The sequence below is a fragment of the Haliaeetus albicilla genome, chromosome 9 (genome assembly GCF_947461875.1).
Source record: "Haliaeetus albicilla chromosome 9, bHalAlb1.1, whole genome shotgun sequence".
In the NCBI taxonomy this organism is placed as follows: Eukaryota; Metazoa; Chordata; class Aves; order Accipitriformes; family Accipitridae; genus Haliaeetus; species Haliaeetus albicilla.
In genome coordinates this window covers 4,160,069-4,184,783 of record NC_091491.1, presented here as the reverse complement: position 1 = coordinate 4,184,783, position 24,715 = coordinate 4,160,069, and the positions used below count along the sequence as shown (strand labels likewise).

Genomic DNA, 24,715 nt, shown 5'->3' with positions numbered 1-24,715 from the left:
CATTCCGGCGGGCTCGGCGTGTCGCGCAGGCGCGTTGAGCGCACCCGCCAAGCCGCCGCCTCGCCGAGTTTGGCGCGGGGCCCGGGAGGCGCGCGCCTGTGAGGGCGGGAGGGCGGGGCCTGTGGCGGCCTAGAGCGGCCCGGCGGCGGCGGCGTGATGCAGCGGGAGGTGGGCAGCCTCCCGCTGGCCCCCGCTCTGAGGGCTAAGCTCGTCGCCGCCGGTTTCCAGACGGCGCAGGAGCTGCTGGAGACCGGCCCCTGCGGGCTCAGCAAAGGTACCGGCGGGGGCCGGGGCGGGAGGGAACGGGATATTGTCCCCGCCAGGCTGCCTTTCGCCCCCCCCCCCCCCCCCCCCACTTGGGGCAGGTCTGCCCCACAGCCTTTCCCTAACCCTTTCCCTTCTACGGAACTTTTCCTGGGAGCTTATTAGCGAGGATGGGGTTTGAGCAGGGTTTCGCTGATTTGAGTGGTTGGCGCATATGAAGGCGCTTGGTCCGTCCTGAAGTGGCAGCTCCCCTGAGAAATCTGACTGAGACCTCAGGTGAGTCTAGAGAAACGGGCAAAGTAAACATCTACTGGCTTTCCCATGTGCCTAAGAAAAAAAAAAAGAAAAAAAGGCGGTTTTGGTAAAAGATCCTTCTTACACTGAGTGGTAGATGTAAATGGGATACAGAAAAAGAACAACCAGAGGATTCTGTCTCTCTCATTCCTCTTCTTTCCCCAACTGTACAGGCTTTAAACAAAATAAACTTCTATGATATCAGAAAGTTACCTTTTTTGAGAAGCTAAAATAAGATTTGCACAGCCATTGTAAGAAGTGTATCATGATTTTGATTATCCGTAGTTTTATTATCTATGACGTGGTAACAGTTTTGCCCTGAAGATCAAAGTGAACAAGCTAGATCCTCACAGATATGTGTGTATACAGATAGACAGAGATATTTGCAGGTATCTCATCTCTGTTATTCGGTCTGTATTTCATATCTAAAAATAACATGTAAGGTGCTCAGCCCTGGAATACCCTGAGAATAGTCTCTGAGAATTCAGAGTACGATCAGTAGGTGCCACTGTCACTTACTAGTCTGCAACCTGACTTCTTTTACAGGACCTTATTTGCTTCAAATGAAATTAATATGATAGCACATTCAGTGCAGAATAGGTGAATTGCTCTGCCAGATCTCATCCACATCTGTGAACAGCAGTTTTGATTTTTTTATTTGCAGATAGCTTACTGTCACCTGAATTCTGAACACAGGGCATCATTGCTCTAAGTCCTTTTGAAAATCACATCATTAGTTCCAGAGTTTTTGGCAAGCTGTGTGCATCGGTGTACTAAAAGAATTAATATTTTTGTGTTGCGCTGCAGAATGATCAGGTTCTGTCAAACTAGTTGAATTATATCTTCATACTTTAAATAAATCACTGCTCATAAAAATAAGGTAGTGTTTCATGGTTTTGACTTTTCTAGAACTTGGAATCTCCAAAGAAGAGGCACTGGAAGCATTACAGGTTGTGAGGCAGGAATGTCACGGAGATGCAGCAAGGACTGCTGGGGGATCAGGCACCACCAGAAAGTGCACGGCACTGGAACTTCTGGAAGAAGAGCAAGCCCAGGGCTTCATCATCACCTTTTGTTCAGCGCTAGACAATATTCTGGGAGGTGGTGTGCAATTAACAAAAATCACTGAGATCTGTGGAACGCCTGGTGTTGGGAAAACACAGCTATGGTATTTTATTTTTAGATTACTTCTGTGCAACTGACAATCACTTTGTTTAACTATGAAGAGAGTTTGGTTTTTTCTTGTTGTCATGACTGCAATCTCTGATTCTTCTACAGCATTATAAATATAATCATGGCAATGGCTGTACTGCTTCCTGTTCCGTGTATTTCTCAGCAGAAATGTCACTTCAGGAGTGATTTGGGAGGGGAGAGCTTTGTGATGTAAATATTTATCTTTTTTCTCTTTCCCATGGCAGTATGCAGTTGGCAGTAGACGTACAGATCCCAGAATGCTTTGGGGGTGTAGCTGGAGAAGCCGTGTTCATCGATACTGAAGGAAGTTTTATGGTAGACAGAGTAGTGGATATTGCAACTGCCTGTGTGCAGCATTGCCAGCTTATTGCTGAAGCTCATCAAGAGGAAGGTACGTTGCTAAGTTGTTTCTTTCTGCCTAGTAGGCTAGGACCTGAGTGAAATGAGTGTCTAGTAGGCTGCAGTTTTACGGTTTGAGGGTTTCAGCAGCAGTGCTGGCTTAAGGAGTTCTTGTTGCCAGCCTTTATATTTCCACCTGTATGTATCATACCCTGAACTGCGTCAGTATGTAGAGCCATGCTGCAGACTGAGCTGATCTACTTTGAGAATAATTCTTTCTCTACATGATGATTTGTGGGTTTTTTAGGTACGTGGGGGTTTTGGCTTTTTTTTTCTTTTAGCACTTTAATGATCAAATTTACAGCAAAACCCAAACACAACTCTCGCAGCAAAACTGAGGGATAATGTGCTGCAACACAGGGACAGGAAGAGCAGCTGGGGAAAGAGAAGAGGAACTGCAGAATTTCTTAAAGCAGTGTTACAGCTGAAACCCCATATTGTAAACTGTAGGTGGAATTCAGGTCTTTCGTAAGGTCAATATAGCCAGGTTGCATTTAATGAAGAGTTTTATTCTATAAGTCATCAGTGTGTTGGGGGCACTGACACAACTTTTATGTTACTCTTAGAGTATTTTATGCAGCAAACTTCTGTTTGAACAGAGGTAAAAGGACACCACGTTACAGAAGCTACTGCCTGTACGTTAAACAACGGATGATTAATAGTCACTGTTGTCCTCTGGTGGTGTTCTGGCTTGAGAATGATTTACTGGAAAAGTTCTTTTTTCAGAAATAAATTTTTCATTTTTGGAGCACTCCCTGGGAGGCTCCGGTGTATCTGTGTGCAAATGCTGAGATAGCATCTGCTCACCACCTTCTTGACTTTCAAGCCAGATGGAAGGTATGTTTCCCACACTCTTTTACCTTGACTGTTTCTGTTTCTGGGGCTTTTGCTGTTGCTATATGTGGAAGGCATAGTTTGGTAGAATGATGAAAGTAGCAATATGCTAGTACAGACTTCTGACTCATTTACTCATCTATTTATTTGTTCTCAGATCATCTAAAAGCTTTGGAGACTTTCTCTCTTGAAAGTATCCTTTCTCACATATACTACTTCCGTTGCCGTGACTACATAGAGCTTCTTGCACAGGTCTACCTCCTCCCAGACTTTCTTTCAGAGCATTCAAAGGTAAGGGTTATTGCAGACTTACCAGAAGAGATCGCTCCTCTTCACACTAAAGATTTTCAGGGATGTTCATCTCTTATAGTAAGAGTAACATGAGTAACACCTTGGTACCTCATCAGTTTGGCAGTAATACTTTGGCTGATGCCAGAGTACAAATGTAAAGCTTGCTTGCTTGTTTGCTTTTTCATTCCCATCCCAATTATTCTTGAGAGTAATTTGCTTTTGCTACCACTGCTGCCATCATCCTGAATCTCCACTTTGAGGCAGCATGCTGGATCTATGTTGCCACATGTTGTTACATTTCTATGAGCACTGAGTTACCAATCATCACAAAACTGCTTTACAAAAGAGTCTCTGCACCAGGTGTGCATGTGAGGACCATGATGCAGGGGGCTCAGAAAGGCTTACTGCCATTTTTTTTTGTCCTAGAAGATCACTGAGGCCCAGAAGCATCTTGTAACCATCTTGGCATCCAGAAAGTGACTCTTCTCCTTTTTTCCAATACATCTTCTGTTGCTACAAGCAACCAGAGCCTGCAGCTTGACTCTTGGGTGGACTACAGCTAGAAAGTTTCCTAGTACCTAGTGTCTTAGTGAAATGCTATTGTAAGGCTGATTTTCACCACCTCCCTTCCAGATTTCTAGATTCTGCACAGCAGATCACTCCCTAACAGGATTTGGGGAAGGTGACTTGTGCCTCATTCTAACAGAGCACAAATCAGTGTTGTTTAGTTAGATTTTCTTTTGCATATAATTTCCATTTTTGGAAGCTGTTATGTTCTTGAAAGTGCAGATGGGAGTCTTACTTTTGCTTAGTTTAGTCTGGTATTTCCCTTTCTCTGCCAGGTACTAACGGTGCCCTGTTGTGTTTGCTCTTGTGGAAAGTACATGGCTTCATTAGCACAGTTACATTGGGCTGCAGTTCTCTGGTACCATCTGTGCTGATTATCTGTGCTTGGCCTGGAGCCTGAAATACTGAAGGTTGCAGGAGAACCGTAAGACCTTCTGGTGATTCCTTGGACAGGCTATAAGTGACTTGACAGATTGCTCATTGCAGTCCAGTTCTCATTAAAATTACTCTAATCCCTCTATGCAGACCTGGAGGTGAGACTGGGACCACAGGGAACCTCCAAGTTTTAGGGTTTTTTTGAGAGCACCGTAGTTGTAGAGAGTGTTATTTGGAAATATGAATTAGTTTGAGATCTTTTTAATAATATGAGAAAGACCAATAATATGAAAAGGACTATGTTAGAAAATATTCTTGTCATAATAAACCTAATTTTTTAAGGTCTAGTAGAGACAAACTGACATGGAGAAAGCATGTGTTACCAAGCTTTCTCTATATAGCCTACTTTTAAGTCTGCTTATTCGCTATTTTATAACAAGTGCAACTAGGAGAAAAAAAGCTAAATTACATCCTATCTGGACATACTCATCTGATAGGCAAGTTACATAACTGTGTATACATTCCTTTCTAGCATGAGTCATGTTTATACTGTTAAACTGATTGTTCTTAAAGTCAAAAAATTATGCATAAGGAAGACGTGCAGGGTCATAGAAAAGAATTTGCAAGAAGGAGGAAAAATGAGAAAACACAAGAATATCTTCTTTTGATTCTAACTATTTAATCTTTTTCAAATTAAGATTTTTTTTTTTCTTCCAGTTGGAGGCCCAGGGCCATTTCACAGAGTGATGTTTGCTGCAGGCTTGTATGTTCCAGTCACAAAGCAACTTCCCAGTAATGAGTTAAATCAATAATACAGAAAATCAGTTTTCTTGTGTTGTTTCCAATTTATCATCTTGTGCATTAATGCAAGAACTTGCAGATACCTAGGATTTGAGTGACATCTGAACATGCAGACGCTGTAAGACGATCCATCTCCCTTCTGTATTTCAGACAAACTTGGGTCATCAAAACAGCTACAACAAATGAAGTTAGAATAAATCAAAATCCCAGACTAATGTTTATATAGTGTCTTGAGGGTGATGAGCCAGCAGCAGCATTGTGCTCTAGCTTCAGCTAATGATTGCTACAAAAGAAATAATTCAGCAAAGCAAACATCTTCAGGCAAGATAGATACTCGGCTCCATTGCACAGTGTCTGGAATAACTTTAAGCATCTGTTAAAATCCATGTTTCCGAGACAGATCATGAGCCTTAGAATCAGATGAGTTATCTTAACAGTGACTACAAACAGCATGTATTCTAATTTTGGTTTGGATTTAATTTTTGAGGGAGAAGGTGAAATAAATTAGTGTTCGTGGAGAGCTGATTGAAGTACAGTTCTGATGTTTAATGATTTTTTTTTTTTTCCTCCAGCTTCTCTTCTGCAAGTCCAGCTTTGTTATTTTATATTCTGTACCAGGTGCTGCAGAGATAAGTCAGCTAGCTGTGAGTGAGCTCTGAAACTGGAAACAGTTGGGAAGGGCAGCTCTGTGCTGAGTTAACTAATGGAAGAGCTTAGTGCAGCTTTTTGTTTAAGCTAGTGCAGCTATGGTCTGAGCTTGTATCTATGCATAAAGCAGTACTACACTTAGCAAGTGTACTACTAGCGTGTTTGGAGCTTGAGGCTTTTTACCCTGCACTCTTGTGGAGTGCTGATTGTCTCCGATACATGTAGATAATAGGTGTTATGCTGTCATGCACATCTGAGTATGAAATAAAAGATTGTCATCACCTTACATAAAACATTCCAGTGCACGTAAAAAGAGGTCTTACTGCTTTTTGTCATTTGTTTGTAGGATAGTAATGGTCGTTTTTCCTTTTCTTCTGCATTTAGGTCCGACTGGTGGTAGTTGATGGCATTGCATTTCCTTTTCGCCATGACTTTGAGGACCTCTCACTTCGAACAAGGCTTTTGAATGGTCTGGCACAACAGCTGATCATCATAGCACATGATCATAAATCAGCGGTAAGTCTGGAGCGGGTTTAAATTACAAAAGATGCTACTTTGGAATAAATACATTACAAAGAATTAAGCAAATGCGATTTGTGATTGTCTGTAAATAGCAAAATCAAACTGCAAGAATGTCCTCTGCATTTGTGTTTGCCAGTTTGGTTAGTAAATATAGATGGATCGCACAGGCAAAACTGTTCGGGTGGAAAATTCCTAGACTTGCCAAAATAAGTAAAATTTGCATTAAAAGCATCCTGTGGATCTTAATTAAATGGTAGCATATCAATTTGTCATGCTGTTTCACATCATCTTCTTTAATGATTTGGTTTGACAAGGAATGCTCCTTTGGTGACTTTTACCTACAAAGCACGTGCATTAAAATACATCAGAATATTTAGCAATTCCAACATAATTTTCCATTCTTCATTTAAAAATAAACTACTGTCTTAGCAGAGGAACTGTTCTTAGGGAGGAAAACTACTTTATCTGCTAGTTTGGCTTGCTCTTCTGGCATCCTTGGAAACCCATAGCTTCCTTCCTGGGCATTGTTTCTACATCATTTACGCCAATATGGAGGCCAGCAAATCTGCAGCCGCGTAGCCAGCAGATGGCACTCAGAAGCTACATCTGTTCCAGAAGTTGTTTTGGCAGGTCTTTTACAGCACAGAAAAGCATTGTTCAGGAATTAGAGCTTACACAGTCTCAAAATGGTGCTTGTGCCTGTAACTGTTTCCAGGTGACTTGCAACCATGTCACCCACAACTCTCTTTGTGCAGTTGGCTTTTGTTCATAACTGCTAAAAATAAGCCTCCCCTTGTGCTTCCTCTGATAGCTGCAGGAAGGGAATGAGCACAGCTCTACATTCCGCCTGGGTTGGGTGATTGGGCTTGCTGCTGAAAGCATACCCTCTCTCTCGCCCTGACATGAATTATGAAGCTTCTTCCTGCTGGTGTGGGTGCCAAGGGAGACGAATGTTATATGACTGCTTGATTTGCACAGCTTCCAGTTTACTGAGTGCTTTCACTCATGAATTGGGTACCTGGTGACCTTGAACAGAAGCAGTTGTCATTGTACGGTCTTTTTTTCCTTTGGTCAAGGGAAACATATAACTTATTTCTATTGAACAAGTGAGCATTTAGTGTAAACGCTTGCTAAATAAACACGTGCTAAAGAAGTTCAATTGCAGAGCTTCAGAAATAATTTAGTTCAGAGTGGCCCTCTTAGTTTTTGACTTAGTTCCATGTAGCTTGCAAGCAGTCTAAATTCAGCTTGCGTGCCAGAGATTGCTTGTCAGGCCGCAAAGCTGGGCAGTCTGAATGCTCTAATATGGCAAGAAGTTCCTTTAGTTTCTAAAGCTGAACTCGGTGGGTTGTGCTAGGATGCCCAGATCAGCCCTTCTCCAGCAGTGTGACAGGGAGCCAGTTGGGGGCTGTTATCATCCATATATGAGTTACTTCTCTAAAATACACAATATATGTCTTGGGGCTTTCAGCTATGTAAATGCTTTGGTGTGTGCTCAGTGGAATTGCTTGCTCTAGCACACTTTTCTAACTGTTGAAGCAGGAATCATACAAGCACGTCAAACAATGAAAACCCCTAGGGTTTAAGATAGGTACAATTTTTTATTTTTCATTTTTAATGAACTTTGCAATTAATATTCCTGGCTCTTTTCTGTCTCATCCACCCCCACTTCTACCAGGGATCTAACCTAGACTGTCTGTGAACCTCCTACAAGTGATTCGTGCTGCGAAAACACTCCCCCGCTCTGTCTGTTCACTTTCATTCTGCTTTGTATTGTACCCACTTGCGCATTTTTAGACTACAAGCTGCAGAAATTCTGTTAATCACTAGGCTTATGCATGTTTTGAGCAGCACCGAGTTCATTTATGCCAGTGACTGAAAGCTATCTCTTTATAGAGGGCTAGTGCAAATCATATCCATCTAAATACAGATCCAAACAGTATTTAGTACAAATACGGTGGAATATACAAGTTGTGTAGGGTTTGCATCCTTTGGGAGGGGAGAAATTTAGGTTTCTTTAAAGTCTTGGATTATAGAAATCTACCTTCCATGCAAACTGAAAATACATTTTGCAGGGTTCTCTTATTTTGTTTTGGCTGTTGAGAAAAGGTGAGGCACCTTTACAGTTTCTTCTTGTTAACACAGCAGTTTCATTACAGTTGGCAAGAGTTTTGCTTGAGTAACTACTTTATTGGTAAAAGCTTTTTGGAAAAACCCCTCTCTTCCCACCCACCAGTATGCTTCTTTTCTGGGCATTTTCTTGTTTGTTTGCTTCTGTTTCCTCTTGTAGGTAGTTCTGACAAACCAAATGACAACAAGGATTGGACAAAACCAGTCCACATTGGTACCTGCTTTAGGTAGGTATTTAGCTTGTGAGTTGAAAACTGAGTTAATCTTCACATATATAACTGACTTTCTTTTAAAAAAAGTCATGACGTTTTCAGATTGAAGGAAGTCACACATTGGGAGTGTTGCTGGATTTTTTTTTTTTCTTTTTAAACCAAAAATTTTAATATTAAACTTGATAGTAGGTCTATCAATATTCCTTAATATATAAATAAATATATAATATATAATAAATCACCCTTTATGGGGAAGCACTAAGTACTAAGAAGTCTCTGAGTAAGTAGGTTTTTAGACATGCAGCTCATGTATTGCAGCCTTCCCCTGAGGATCTTAGGCTGTGGAGTTACCTCTATTCCAGCTGCAGCTGTGTCAGCTAAGGAGGCCACTACCCCTGCTGGAGGTCACTGCTGCATCCCATGTGCTGGCTGAGCTGTTTATGTGATTGTCTCCCAATCCATTTCTGCCAAAAGTAGGCCAGGTAAGCTTGAGCTATTTAAATAATAAGTAAACCTCTGATAAATCAGGTAATGTAGACTGAAATTGGCTGGTGAATGATCATGCAAAAAATGTAGGGATGGACCTGGGGACAGTAAACCTCTAGCAGGAATGTGGCAATGAACAAGTTAAAGTACTAACATAAGAACACAGCTTAATAGTTGCACACCTCAAACTATGCTGCAATTTCCTAAATTCCCTGAGAATCATTCACTGCCTCTCCAAAACGGTTTAAATTGTTTATTTTGCCATTACACTTGAACACATTCTATTAACTATTTGCAAAGGCATTTAATATTTGCTGCATAGCTGGAACTTTCTATCCATTGCTCTCTACAGTTGTGATGTAGAGGGAGGTTCTATGTGGGAACCTCAACTACAGCCTGCCCATAATGACTTTAAGTGTCTTTTACAGGCTGCTCCATTTTACCCTGTAATGAGCAGAGTACCTCATATAGACTCTTCTGCTGCGGTCGGTCACAGGGGAAAATAGAACAGTTCTTCTAAAGTAGAGATTTTGGCAAATTAAGAAAAAGCTCAGCGTTTAAATCTTATTTCAGGTTGTAACTTTGTATTATTTTACGATGCACTTAAAGGGCACAAATTCTCTGTCCACAGCTTCAGTTTCTGTGAACTAAGTAATGATTCCCTTGTTCTGGAGGGGAGGGAGAAGAAGGAGACAGTACAAAGGCAAAGATGTTCTCAGTGTCTGTACGGGCATTGAACCATTTGGCACAGATGTAAGATAAAAATGAACAAATGCAGACCATTTCCTTCAAGAATGTGAAGAATGTCGAATTTTGAGCTGTGCGTGCAGATAAAGACCCAGCTTCCAGTATCTGACCCTTTTTGTCATTTTTGCCTCTTGCTCTCTGATGTATTATTTTTGGCAGCCTTTCTGGCTACAAACTCAATTAAAGCTAAGAGATTCTGTCTTTTTTTCAATAGCCAGCGTTGTTTGAGAGCTGTTGTGTTTATTGAGTGATAGGGACAGTAAAGAATGTGAAGACATTCAGAGGAGTTTATAATTCAAAGATGCCATGTATTGTCTTGCACATATTTTCTTTTACAAACATTTAATTTGACATAACCTCATATTGACCTTAAACTGATTGTGACTTTCACCAGAATGCATGTGTAACCATATAGTATTATTAAACTGAGCAGTGTGTACTCTCGCAAAAATGAGAAACTTTGTACCAGTTGGTAAAATATTTAAGCTAAGAGATATTCCCCTCATCCTAAACGGCAGTATCTCAAGTTGAGCATTTTGGAATGGTACAAAGCTGTTTTCATTTTGATGTGAATTTATTCCATAGACTCGGTGCAAATATTGAGCTGGTGGATAAAAAGGTGATTTTTACGACCCACTCTGAAGGGATGCTATTTCAACAGTCTCTTCGTAAAGGCTAAAGAACCTCTTACTCTTCCATGGCTGGTTGTAGCCAAAGGAACTGTTGAGGGACGGGTCAGTAGCAAAACCCCAAGTAAAATCAATCCTATTGCTCCCCTAAATAGGTTTTCTCTCCATTGACTGGGAAGCCTTAGAAACAGCCTTTTCTAGATTCCACAAGAGCATTAATCTCTAAACTCTTATTCAGCTTCCTAGCAGAAGGGAAGTTCTTAATTATGGGGGCGGGGGGGCAGGCAGGAAAGCACAGATGCTGCAACGTATTAAGTCAAGAGCTTTATGAAGGAGACAGCTTTCTTTCCCACTAGTGATAGCTAAGCTGGGTGTTCCTAGAAATTTCTACTGGATATATTTAGAAAGGAGGTCAAATATTAATCTACAGCCAGTTTAACTGAGAAATATCTCATTTTACAGTAGCATTTTTCTCTCATATTTGATACAGTTGGAAAAATTCTGGTGCGGAATGTGTACCCATTGTAAAATGTGTTTTGATCTCTGACTTGGAACTGTATCTGATAGTCAAAATCTTTAATCTCAACTTAGATATAGTGGAGCAAGATGGCAAGATGCCTAGAGAGTCTAGGTCTTCATTACATCTGAATCATCGGGTTTTTTTCTTCTCTATGGTATAATGAATACCAGAGCACATGGGGCATGTAGGACTGGTGACATGATGGAGACCAAGTGATTCAGAATTTACAGGGCCGTGAGCAGGTGAATAGGAGAGGCTTGCAACACTTAACCAAAATGACTGTTTTAAAATGCAATCCATCTTTGGACTACTGGCTGTCTCCTGGGATAAACAGAGGAAAACACCCAATAAAACTGTCTATAAATTGACTGAGCTTGTGGTCAGGTGTGAATTGAAACAGTAGGACTGTTTCCCCTGAAATAGCATAACAATCCAAACTTCCTTCTCTCTTTCCACCATGCCCCCCAGCCCCTTGCTTTTGCTTGTGTTCTTTTGCATTTTGCTGTCGGAAGCAGAATACTGCTTCGGGGGCCCTTAATACTTTAATAATCATTGACTTTCTCCCAAAGCTTGTATCCCTAAGGGAGTGATGTTTGCTCATAATTATGCCTGAGAGACAGAATATCACAATTTTGAAGTAGGTTTTAGGCATACTCACTAGACTTCTTCAGTAGTAATTACAAAAATCTTTTCTTCATGCTGCCTCTGTTTTCAAGATTTCTCTAGTGCCTGTCCTTTATTAGGTGCATATATAAAACCTTTATACAAAAATGGAATATTGCATCAAGCTTTCTATAAAACACACTCGGAGTACAGAGGTTATTCCTTGTCTAAGTATATTTGATAAACTAGTTGTGAAATCCTTGCACATATGAAAAAGGTGTGATTCATTACTGCATGAAAGGTATATGTGTTTTAATTGTGGGGTTTTTTTGGAAGGCTGGTCTGATTTCAGTCCAGTTTACTGATGATGCTGCTGTTGTAGGAGACAAATAAAATAGCCTGTCATTTTGTGTCACCCAGGAGAAAGCTGGGGACATGCTGCTACTGTCCGTTTAATCTTTCACTGGGACAACAGTCAGAGGTAAGTGAAAATGTAGGCCAGTAAGGTACATAATAATACTGACAAGTGTGACATTTGAGAATCTTTGTCAGACTGGCCCTAGTGGCCAAGCAGGGATTTGAATTTGACTTCTTGCCTTGGTCTGCCATGTCCCAGGCTACTAAGGCTCAAGAAGAGCTTTCTAGTTCAGCCCAAGAGAGTGTGGGCTGAACTGTCATGCTTCTCCTCTCACCATGGTCAGCTTGCTGCAGTGCTGTACTTTCTGACAAGATGCCATGTCTCATCAAAATATAACAACCTAATGTCAGCTGCTCAGACATAAGAATTTAGGATCTGGTGGCTAAGTAGAAATTTTTTTTTTTTTTACTATCTGCATTTTGTAAACGGGGAGTAGAATTTCTTGGCTTCAGGCTTTTAGGCCCTGGTCAGTACAAAGCCAAAGATGCCAGAGAAGGCTTTCCACCTAAATAGTGACTCGCAGGAGGTCAGACCCTGAGTCTTACTGACCCCTGACCCTCAGTGGCAGCCATTGGACCTTTCTGCTTTTGAATTCAGCAGGATGGTTCTGCAAAACTGGACAGCTGTGCAGATACCAAGTTACAATGACCTGCAGAGAGGTAAAAAGAGAGCTGTGTTTACTCCCAATGCAGAGCTGACCTATGGAGGATGATTTTAGAAGCCCGAAGGAATGAGCTTCTAAAAACAGTATGAAGTTCTGTCTGTTGCAATGAGATCTTTGCTGTTTCCTGGTTCTTTTCCCCCCTCTTCACTGTATTGCAAGCTCACTTCTCTTTCCTGGTCAGTTAAATTTGTCTTGTATATAGTATCACAATGCAGCAACTTGAGATTAAGAAGCCTTGCTTCAATTCCCTAATCTTCTGCAAACAGCGAACAAAAATGCTACTGGAATGTTGTTGTGCATAGTTTTGCTTGTTAAACTTGAAAGAGGAATGCAGCGACACTTTCTTGTGGAGTTTTGTTTTTTGAATTCTGAGTTTGAAGGCAATGCAGAATGATTACAGCAGGCTGTTTAATTTGGAATTAAATTAACATCACTGCCTTTATAAGAAGTTGCATCAACATAATGATTGCAGAGTGAACAAAAGTTAATTTTATATATCAAAAGTAAAGAGCTTTTTTCTTCTGCAACACAGCTAGGAAGGTTGTAGATACAGGTTCCAGAAAGCAAGACAAAGATAGAGAAACGTGTTTTATTTACTGTTCTAAATATGCAGGTAATATGGAACGGGGCCTGCAGAAGCATAGCAATTCTGATTACAACTGCCTATCTGTAAAATGCAGAAATGGCTAGATTCTATTGCATTTTTACACGAACTACCTACAAAGATGACCATTTGAAAATCCATTTGCCTTTTTTTTTTTTTTTTTTTTTTTTTAAATTGTGCTTTGGCCAAATATGATACCTGTCTCCTTTCTCTCTACTACTGAAAATGTCAGAGCTTAATTATAAGGGTTCTCATTGCTGCGAGGAAAGATCCTGTTGAGTCAGAGGCACACAGCAGAGCTCTAGCTGAGCACTTGTAAAAGCATGGCTTCTGCAACTTCAGATTTAGGCTATTTTGTAAAGTATAACCCACCACTTAAATGTTCTGAGGAATTCCCTGTGTAGCTAATATGAAGTGGCAGTGTTCCTCAGGCTGTAATTACGTGCTCTCTAATAGAATGGCACCTCAGGGAGGAAAAAAACCCCAAAAATAATTAACAGGATCTTTGGCAGGGTGTCTTGGTACAAGGAGCAGAATACTTTTGCTTTACATAAGTGTAAATTTTGGGAAGGTGGGCATGGTGCAGACTAGCAGCGCTGGGATCAGTTGAAAAATCCCTTGCTTTTGAGCTGCTTTGCACTGTTTTATCTATAGTATGCAAGCATATTATTGGGCTAGGTGCTGTATAAGCACAAATCAAGTTGCATTGCTTAGAGCCTAAATGCACAAAATCAAGCAAGTGTTAGAGGAGAAATACAAGAGAAGCTATTTTTTCAAGGTTATGCTGTATGTCAGTGGCAAGGTCAGGCTTAGAAATAGAACACCTTATTCTCATTCTCCATCCACTAGGTTATATTGACAGGGTTGTGAAATCTCTCGAAAAAAAATCCCTAGAAGCATTTGAATTCTTGAGGGTATCTCCCAACTTTGAGAGGTCAATGAACAAATGATTGCTTAATGGAGTAGGAAAGAGTTGTGCTCAAAACCAGTTTTGTTTGCATTTTAAGAAAGTGGCATTTGGAATTAATTCATAGTGAATATTGCTCAAAAAATGTGATCAAATACTGTGAAGAAACAAGGCTAATTAATCATTCACTCTTTTTAGTAGGTGTACATTGTATTTGAGCTGACAGGTCATGTAAGGATGGGAATTTGGCATCCACAGTGTAAATGACCTAAATGAAAATACATACATAAGAATTCCACTGGTCACCTACTCCGTAATTATGGGAAAACTTGGGTCTGGGCATTTGGTTACTTGGAATTTTTATTATTGTATTCACTAATCATAATTATCTGTTTTTTGTTTAACCAGGTTGGCGACGTTGTACAAATCACCAAGTCAGAAGGAGTCAACCATACCGTATCACATTACAGTTAGTATTTCTTTTGGGATGGAGATAGAGAGATGGGAGCAAATTGTTAGCTGTAAAGGAGCTTTCAGACACATAGACAAATCTGAGAATGATGTTTGCTTTCTTAGTGTTGCCTTTCAGTTGCCTTCTGAAAATAATGAGTAATACTGGGATGTCTCCAGGTTTATGAATATTTTGTACCTTTCCTCTTTAGAAAAAATGACCCAGCGTGTTAGTCCTCTTAGAGTTAAAACATTTTGATTTCCAGATCAAATTTACAGGCAGCCTGTCCCCATCTGTTCTTGTGCTAGTACTGCTTATTTTATCTGCCCTTGATACTAACTTTTGGCCTAAGTGCAATTACAGAGAACAAACGTGCACTCTCTGAGCCTTCATTTTGGGAGACTTGAACAAGCCAAGCTGTTTTCTCCCTTGTGAGGTAGACTGTTGTTTCCCAAGTGGCTCTTCTCTGCATCTGTTCAAGCTGCGTTTATCTTTTTAGGACAAGGGTGACCAGAATCATACATGGTATTCCAGAGCTCTCACCAGTGCTTTGTGCCATATTGCCACATCTCTGCTTTAAGTGCATTTCCTGATATAGCCTAGGTTGTATTTATCTCTTTCATAGCTCCATCCTACTAGGGACCCTATGATCCGCCAATATATACAGATTTTTCTTTTCTGTCATTATCACATGAGGAACTTCCAGCTTATGGCTGGAGTCCTTATTCATCCTTAGTTAAATCCTGTGATTATTTTCTTTTGTGGAGTCCTTAGATACATATTAATGAGGATACATACTGTCTAAGCTGTATTTAGGTTTAAAAAAAACCCACCACTCAACTCATATCTTCAAATATCAGATACATAGGTACATGCCATAACTATTTGCTATGTGTCCTCATGGAAACACGTTGCCATAGCATTTGCTGCAGATTTTAATGCTGCCGTAAGATGAGATCTTCAAACTGTTGAACAGAAATCAGATTTTTTTTTCCACTCCTGAATGTATTCACCTGAACAGAAGAAATACTGCAAATATATATATATATATATATATATATTTATAGTTCTGTAAAGACTGGAAGGGTAAGTGGGACTACATCCCAAGGTTGTTTGGATCATGTGATATGAGTGCGCGGCCCTTTCTCTCCAGCTGACAAACAGATGGATTTTATCTTAGACAGTTTAATTGCCTTTTCCTTTCAGTTTCATATTAATTATAAAACAGCTATGCTCTCTTCTTCTGTGTGAATGCACACAATCTTGAAATAGAGTTGAGAGTACATCCTAATCAAAGATTAGTTAAAATTTGAGATTATCCCTGTGTTTTTTCCCTTAATCTTGTTGAGCTGCTGCAGCAGATCGTTTCTGTAGGTAAAAAATGTATTATCCCTGTTTCTTTAATGAAATTCAGGTCTGATGGTAACAGTCTGCTGTTATCATTTCTCATTCCCATCTCCGTAGTTAAACTGGAAGATGTAAATACATGTTCAAAGTTTCCAAATCTGACCTGGCACATCTATGTATAACCAGCATACAAAGAAAGATAATTTAAAAAACAATAAATTCCTCAAGCCTAGATCCTCAGAGATGTTTAGGCTTATGCAAATTAGATACTTTGATACCATTGACAAACTGGCTGTTCAGTGCCTGTAAGTCAATGGAGAAGTGTGTAACTTAGTGACCAAGCTCTAGCTCTTTTTCAGCTGTGTCCTTTCCAGCATACTGGCAAGTTGATCACCACTCTGAGCCAGTGTGGAAGCTGTGGAATGCTTATCAAATGAAATAGAGTTTCTTTCACAGGTCGATAAGGATTCATTCTTAAATGCAGAGTATAGAAGTATAAATCAATTTATGCACAAGGGAGTAAGTAGATCATCTGATTCACCTAAATTTCCCAGGTAATGCGACCCGCTTATTTCATCGTGAAAGATAGAGACCCAGGACCTATATTCTGGGTAGGAATTGTTAGTATTTCCCTGAACTGTGGAGGGTCTGCCAGACTAGCAATGAGAATACTGCTCAAGTAATAAAGCCATCTACCTTTGTCAATCTTGATGCAGTCTGTAGACACCAGAAAACATCAAAGAACAATTCAAAACTACCAAAGACTATCTGAACTTTGTAGGTCTTTGGTTCCATTAGCCATGTTCTCACCATCTAAAAAACACTAACGAGCTTCACAAATATACACAAAATTCTTGTATTTTCAAGGCACTGTGCCCAGAAGGTACATGCCTTTAACTAAATGCAAAACATCCATACTAAGCAGCCTACTTTATCGTGTTCTGGCCTTTATAACCATTGGAATGCTTTCACTGGGAGTCTAGCATGCTGGATTAAGTGGATTCTTGGCCACAGATCCACCTTTGTGCCTAAGGGAAATGGCAGAGATTAGATGCAAGCAGCAGTGAAACACTAAACTTGAAGATTCCCCATTACGCTATTTAGGATAACACTTGAGTTGCTTATAATAGCAGAGGGACTGCACAAATTCTGCCCTTGTGGCACCTCTTGCTGTTTGTTCCTTTAAAAACATAGCAGGCTGTGTGAGGTGAGGCATTTAGAAATAGAAATACAGAGATGGGAGACTTCAGCAAAGCAGTTTGATTGGGTTTTGTTTTGGTTTGGATTGATCTTGGTGTGGGGGATGCTGGCATTTTAGAAAAGTCACATGTCTGGTAGTAATTCTACCTGCTTTTTCACACTGCACCAACCTAAAATGTCAGCTTTCCTGAAATGCTCTGACCCCTGTTGTCTCTACCTGAGCATTTAGGATCCCGAAAGCAATTTCTTTTTCTGATTAACCCCTTTTCCTGTCTAAGTCTGCACTGCAGTGCATCTTCACTGAGCTGTCAGCAGTGCTCCCTGCACAGCATTTGTCTGGAGATGGGAAGACAGTTGCAGGCTTCACATCACATCTCAGTATCTCCATCTGCATTGATGACATGTTTAACTAACTGATTTTCCAGATCTTTTGTATTTTAAAATCTTTTAAAACCATTAAATTGTGAGCTACAGTAACAGAAAATACGAATGGTACTAAGCCAAATAGATCACTTTAAGCTCTCTCCTGAGTAGCTGCATCTAGTTTTCAGTTCTACATTTAGTTTTTGGCAGTTAAAGGATCTCATCCCTTTGTGTCCCATAAATTACTATGCTGGGACAGTCTTTGCAGTCTAGAGACTGATTCAGATATGCTGTTCTCTTACAATGTCTCACTGATGTTTTCAGTTCATTAAGTAGATACATGAAACAAAAATATCCTAGGTTTTAGAAATCCAGTTTTGTTTCTGAAAATGACTGAGGCAATTAATCCAGTCATCTCCTTGCTTCTGTGGGAGCTTGAACAAGGGCTGAAGGATTTGGCTTTTAATTTATTTAAATAGGCAACATAAGTTAATTTACAGAGAAGCAGTGCTTTGTAGCCATAGGGGTTATTAGTGGTAAAATGAAAATGATAGCTTGGTTGATGAAAATAAAATATCTTTAAAAAGAAAATGAAGAGACAGTTATTAGTTGGCATGTGTGTCGAAAAGCTTGCCGTTCTGAGCTTAGCCTGGTCTATAAACGTTCTGTGGCCGCTCATCTAAAATAAATGACAGCATCATACCTTATTCTGATCTTCTGGGAACTAGTTACTCATGCTTTATATCCATAGAAGTGTTATCACATGATTTTGCTTATATGTTACAGTCTCATGGCTTCCGAGATGTGCAGCCTCCAGCTGTCACTCAAAATGCAGAAGATACTGAAATGAACCCTCGCAAACGGCCACGGAGAGAAGAGGAAAAGTAACAGCGATTCAAAAGTTGAATGTTAAAAAATTTGTGCTACGTGGGAACAGTTGCATAGTGAACGTGCAACCGAAGGTAGCCTGAGAGACTCTAACTTAAATTCCTGCTCTGGACATTATTTTAACATTAAGACTGCAATATGCACATTTTTGTTGCAGGAAATTCCTTTGTGTATGGCATAATTTTACTTTTATAATAAAAATCTATGTTTTCTATAACAATAGGCTTCAGCTTTTGGGGGGGAGATGGAGACTACAACTCTTTTACTCTGGCTAGAAAACCAATGAAATGCAAGCATCTAATGCATTACATTTAATGACACAGGTCTCAATCACTCATCTGGGTTTTTGTGTATCTGAATTTAACAAGGTTTCATGCAGCAATCTGCTTACATGCCTCAGACCAGGGCAGAAGGCAGTGGAGCTGCTGATGGATGCTTTAAGATAAATACATGCCTAAATGCTGTGCCAGATTGGGGCATTAGCCCTTACCTGCTGCAAAGTCCTTGATCAAGGACAATCAAAGCACTGTTTTGACCTTCTCATTTATCTTGTAGTGGTAACAGTAGGGATGAAAGACTAGATCTGAAGGACAAAAGATTTAATCCAGCATGGTAATTTTATGTTCCTATCTTAGTAAGAAAGAATATTTTACCATCACTCAAGCTTGAACCAAACTGCTGCATAGCCCTTAACTTCCATGTTCTTTTTTTACCAAAGCATTCAGAATGGGGCTTCTGTAATCAGGATCTGTTTTGTTCGTGGCTTTAATAAAGAGGAAACTCAGTCTTCTTACAACACCAGCAATATATTAGCAGCTTCAGAATCTAAACCAAGTGAAAGAATGAATGTACACTGAAAATACAACAGGGTTTTGTCCTCTTTTTATTAAGAGAAAACAAATCAATAATATTATTAGAAGAGGAGAAAGGTACTGCAGTGCAGAACAGTAATTACTTCGATTATGAGAAGTGTTTGTCAGTACACGTGCACACATACGACCCCTTTCTGGCATAGTGCTTGATGTTATAGCTGAGGAAACTCAGCCAGCAGGCTAAATGGAGAATTCAAGTTGTGGGAGTCACTATCATTAATTTTTAATTTAGTAACACTAAACTGACTTTGCCTTGAAACAAAATTCAGTGCTGAATCTGAGTCACAAAACCTCTCTATTCAAAAAGCTGCAAAAAAAGTGGCAGTGATGTTTGGATCATTATAGCCTTTAGATATAAATTGCATAATAAAATACTAAAAGGAAAAATATTCAATTGCCATGCAGCAAACTGGGCTATGTCAAAATTTAAAAACTGTGAGTCAGGGAGAAGCTCTCAAACAAGCATGACATAGAGGAAGAAAGGCAGCGGGATTTGTGACTCAGACAAACATTTCAATGCAGGAGACACAGGCAAACAAAAGGATCCTACTGCATGTGATGTCAGCAAGCAAATGCTCCATTTGGGAATAATAGCTTCCTACATATTGCAGTCCAAGAGGAGGGGGGAGCTAGCACGGTACACATGCCTACGTAGCCACAAGGAAAACCATCCATTAAGAATGTTGTAGCAATATTTTAAGAAGCACTGCTGGTTACCAGTGATAGCTGCTGTCTAACGTGTTTGGTATTTATGGAAAAATCCATTTCTCTCAATTTATTGTGTTCTCATTTAATATCCTCAACACGTTCTTCCATGTGTGAGGAGAGTAAGGACATGTCTCCAATATACTACTAATTTCAGCTAACTGTGTTTTTTATTTTGTTTGTAGTAGAGTAGCATCCAGAAGCCCCAGCTGAGATGCTGATCCTGTTATACCACAATAAATCGTTTTGTCTGAGTAAACATTAGATCTTCCAGTATTCCAGGCGTCATTATCAAAATAAAAAAAATTGTGTAGTTACTGGTTAACAGTGGGAGTTACAAAATGTCCAGAGGAAACATTGGAGGCTCTCTACGCTGAGATTTTTAAATTTTTTTTTTTTTCATATTGAAGCTATTACAAAAATCAGCTCTGCAGACCAGAACTAGAGAGAAGGATCTGTTGGCGGAGACAAAATTAGATTAAATGAGCCAGATTTCGTTCTCATCTGCTGGAGACAAGGAAGCTGTTCCAGGCTTAGAATTGCATATAAAGAAAGAATTTGACCGTTGCCTCGCCAATAAATCTTCCATGGCAAGTTGATATTTTCTTACATGTGCCTGGAATTCTCTTGCATTTCACAGCATCAGTGCACAACAGTGAGTGGCGTGAGAATTTTGTGACTGCACAGAAAGTAAGATTCTAACTAGCCAACATCGCAGCACTGAATCAAAAACAGAACAGGTTGTTCGATTTGCTGCTTACGTCCCAGTTTTCTGAAAGCCAAGAGCTTTAACTATCATGCTGATTTTAGAATTATTCCATTTTGTAGGGACGACATTTACTTGTGGCGTAGGAACCTACTTCGTCACCACAACAAGAATACAGTGTCTACCACAGGGCTTGGCAACAGGAAAACATTGTGGTCACAGCATACTTCTTCTCAAGCCCAGAATCCTGCTTTGAAACTCTTTAGTTTGGACAGGGAAAATAACAATTTATCTCTTCCTGATTTTATGTGTTCTGCACCTTTTCCATTATGAAACACTGAGAAACCAACTAGCTTCCAACTAGAATAAATTTAAGAAAACACAAAGAAGAAACAGCTTAACTGAAGGTAAGAAGGTGTAGCCAAGGTTCAAGTTATGCAATCAGTCTCGTATTGAAGTTAATTACAAACTGGTTGACTAATGTGGAAGGAGATTCAGCTGCTAACCTGAACATTGAATACAGTGCTGAGAAAAGTACATTTAAAGTAGAATACCTGTTTTTCTGTAGAATTTCAGTTACTGTTCCTTTTTTTATTTTGGGGGGACTAAACTTAGAATCAGATTTATTCTAAGGTATTTCATGGATTAACGACAAAGGTGAAATCCTTACTGCCTGCCTTTTTAACTCCACCCTTTTTCTGAACAAAAGAAGATGTGTGAGTTGGAAGGACAAGTCATTGTGTTCCAGCTTGTCAGAAGAGATTGTCTTTACCGTGCTCGGGATCATAATTATTTAGAAAGGCACATTAAGCTATATTATACTGTTTTAACACATGCCAGTTCTATATGAAATGTATTTGATTAAGTTTTGAAGTCTGGTTTGATGCTTTCTTGTCCTAAGACAGACTACCTTGAGGGAAATTGAATAAATAGAGCACTTCTTACATTGCAGTAGCACAAATATTACAACAGAGTACATAAGGGACATAATACTTCTTTTTACAGGGTGAGAACCAGGGAAGTTAACCTGTGGTTCCCAAAGCAGTTCAAGCGCAACAGCCTTGCTAAGAGTATGCACGCAGGAGCCTGGCTGTAGGGGAATGTGAGCCACCGGCTGCCGGAGCTGGCAGTGTCTTAGGGCCGCCGAGCAGCCTGCCCGGCCCTCCTCCGCACCAGTCCTCCCCTCAACTCGAGGAACCAGCACCAGCTGGTACCTGCTCCTGGGCTTCCCCTCGCCCCAGCTCCACAGGCTGCATACTCAACGTCTTGTGGCTTCTAGCCATAGAGTCATTTTGGATGATTAGGGTCAGGAGAGTTGGCTTCCCTTGGCTGGTGCAAGATTTCTGCATTAATGTTCTATGCTGAAGAATGAAATCACTGGGAACTGGCCCCCTTCCCAGTACTGAATTTCACTCACAAATGCACCCACTGTTAAACTGTAAACTACTGTCTTGCTTCCTACAAGCAAGAAATATTCATACAATATGCACTTATCTATTTATTAGAGAGTCTAAGTTCTACACAGTTTTAACTATATCTATAGAAATAATAAATGGTATTAAAAGCAATAGTTCAATCGCTATATAAGCAGTAAAAACGTTAGCTTATATGCTGAAAGAATGCATAGAGAAGTATGTCTTTTACTAAGTCATTATCCAAGAATTATAGCTAATACTGTTCATTTTATTACAAGAATTACTTGCCATTGATTTAAATGGAGCCAGAGAAGCATCAGGATATTAAAAAAAAAATAAAAATAAAAATCACATTTCATTTTCAAACAATGAGAAGGGGGAATGTGTAGAATATAAAATAGCCAGCAATGTATTTAGGAAAGTAAAAAGGAAACTCTACAGCCCTCAATAAATGGTTCTATTTGGATCCGGATGCTTTTCTCAAAACCTCCAAATATGCTGTTGGAATACTTGTTCAGCTTGGTATCTCACATTGCATTATTTCTGAGTTCTGAATTTATGACATATACTTCTAATGCTCTAATTTATTTAGTGTAAACCACTGCAATTTTAGCAACACAGTTACAACTACTTACTGATTCTTTTTGTATTGTATATGTTGCTAAAATAAAAAGTTTTGCACTAAAGAACAAGTTGTCTCCTTAGCATGAAAATTATGCCTGTGAAGTATAGCGTGTTAATATGAGATTGTAACGTAATTTGTAACACCTTTTTTTACTACATAAGCTTACTACACATTGGACTGTAAATGTTATGGAATACATCACATAAATGTATCTCTTTCAAAGTCATTTATTCATTTATTATTTTGTATAATTAACACAAACTTCTGTGGCTAAGTCATAGAATTTAAGACTGTTCAAAGAAGTTAGCATCATCTGCATACACACTTTAAAGTCTGTGAATCCTACCATTCTATTTTATCTGTATGCTTATAGCACATATATTAACAATAATAATGGCCAGGGTCTGGACACAACAGTGGCTGGTTTCTGGTATTCATGTAAGTGATTGATTTTTTGATTTGGTGTTTTGTTTTTTGTTTTTTTTTTAGAGATATTTCTAAGTAGGTGACTGTAAAATTCAAGGTCTTGTGACTGGAGCAGGATATCACAGAATCAGGAATCTAATCTACAGTAAGATGATGAACAAGTCATTTAAAGTAAGTCTGCGAAAGAACCAATATAATTTTTTTTTTAAATCCCACTAGGCACCTGCCTTAAATTTTGCTCTCATTTTAGGATGAACTTCACCCTCCACCCCAAAAGGGCAGAATATGCACACACTGTTAAACCCCTGGAACACAGTATAAATGGGATTTAAGCGGTACACCATTTTGTATCGCCTCCTCTGAGCAAAAGTGAGCTTCAGGCTTAGGAATCCCAGTAGTGCCATATTCACACAGTGTGGTACTGTGGGGCTTCAGCCTCAGATGAAATGTGTTGCAAAAATGGGAAGTACAGAGGAAGGGCCCAGCACAGTAAAACGGCCAGCAAGCTCTGTTGTTTGCTGATATCCCGGAGGCCTGTGCCCCTCATTTCCCTTTAGCAGTAAAAGGAAATTATGGTAATGAAGAGTGACTGATTGCTGTAGTGGATCAACCTTAACAAGAAGATATTGGACTCTGGTGTGCTTCTGCCTGCAGGATGATCTCATGATTTGACAACATCCAGACCACATTACTAAGTGTTATGTGGTCAGCTGTGTTTTACTGTGGCAATCCCATGGGCACTAATCTACAGGCACACTTCAATCAGTCAGTCAAAGATTTTATGATGTAACAAACTTCATCTTTGCCTTTGTTAATAGGAAACAATGTATGTTGTGCTATATCTGCTTCAACAGTGTTCCAGACCTGTTCAGTCATTTTGAAGGGCTCTGCTTTTCATAGTTTTACTTCCACATACTTTTCTCCAACAGATTTCCAAATCTAACTAAATAGGCATGGACTAGTATCCCGTTTCTCGCTATCGCTATTCAAAGAACCCCCTTTCCTAAACAGGGGTCTGAATGGAAGGCTGAAAATGGAATTTTCCTTTGGAATGGGATTGGAAATTTCCATGACAGCTGGAAATGGGATTCAGGCCTGAAACCCTGTGTTTTGCAGTGGATGTGGACATTTCAGAATAATCTTTGACTATTAAACTGGAAAAGCTGACTTGACCTCAAAAACTTTAAAAAAAAAAAAAAAAGGGAGCAAGAGAAAGAAATAGAGATAAGGACTTTAGTATTTAAGAGCATCCTAATACAGTACTTATTATGGTAAAGGAGCCAGTAAAACTGTAGTAACAGAAGTTATTGTGCCTTTTAAAACTGCGGTTGAACAAAGACTGAACCTAAGAAAATTAGCTGCAGCTTGTCAGCAAGAGCCTTCTCACAGTATTCCTTTCAAATTCTTGCTGTCTTTACTCTTAACCAACTGAAATTATTTCAGTGAATTGAACAATAATTGTCTCATTGAGTTTGAAGAGCTATAAAAGGAACAGACAAATACAGTCACATTCACAAGGTGACCGATATCGATCATATTAATACATACAGAGAATTTTAATCTCTTTAACAGTATATTGCAAGCATCATTTCATGTATTACCTCACAT

The 24,715-nt window shown here is 39.6% G+C and overlaps 1 protein-coding gene across 6 annotated transcripts; it reads left to right on the top strand.

The window, feature by feature from the left end:
- The first annotated feature begins 99 nt into the window (after positions 1-99).
- Positions 100-22,907, top strand: RAD51C (RAD51 paralog C). Of its 6 annotated transcripts, none has more exons than XR_011326052.1 (10): positions 102-274; positions 1,468-1,726; positions 1,977-2,143; positions 3,143-3,276; positions 6,052-6,183; positions 8,480-8,546; positions 8,894-9,013; positions 11,937-11,997; positions 14,518-14,578; positions 18,257-18,365. XR_011326052.1 is itself a non-coding variant. In XM_069791031.1 (9 exons), exons 1-9 carry the CDS (start codon positions 157-159, stop codon positions 18,313-18,315), a joined length of 1,110 nt encoding a protein of 369 aa, XP_069647132.1. In that variant the 5' UTR covers positions 100-156; the 3' UTR covers positions 18,316-22,907. The 6 variants fall into 6 exon arrangements, 4 of the variants coding, with proteins under 4 accessions (XP_069647132.1, XP_069647130.1, XP_069647131.1 ...); XR_011326051.1 differs by lacking the exon at positions 8,894-9,013 and adding an exon at positions 21,647-22,907 and having other exon boundaries at positions 103-274; positions 18,257-21,048; XM_069791031.1 differs by lacking the exon at positions 8,894-9,013 and having other exon boundaries at positions 100-274; positions 14,518-14,630; positions 18,257-22,907.
- Positions 22,908-24,715: the final 1,808 nt, after the last annotated feature.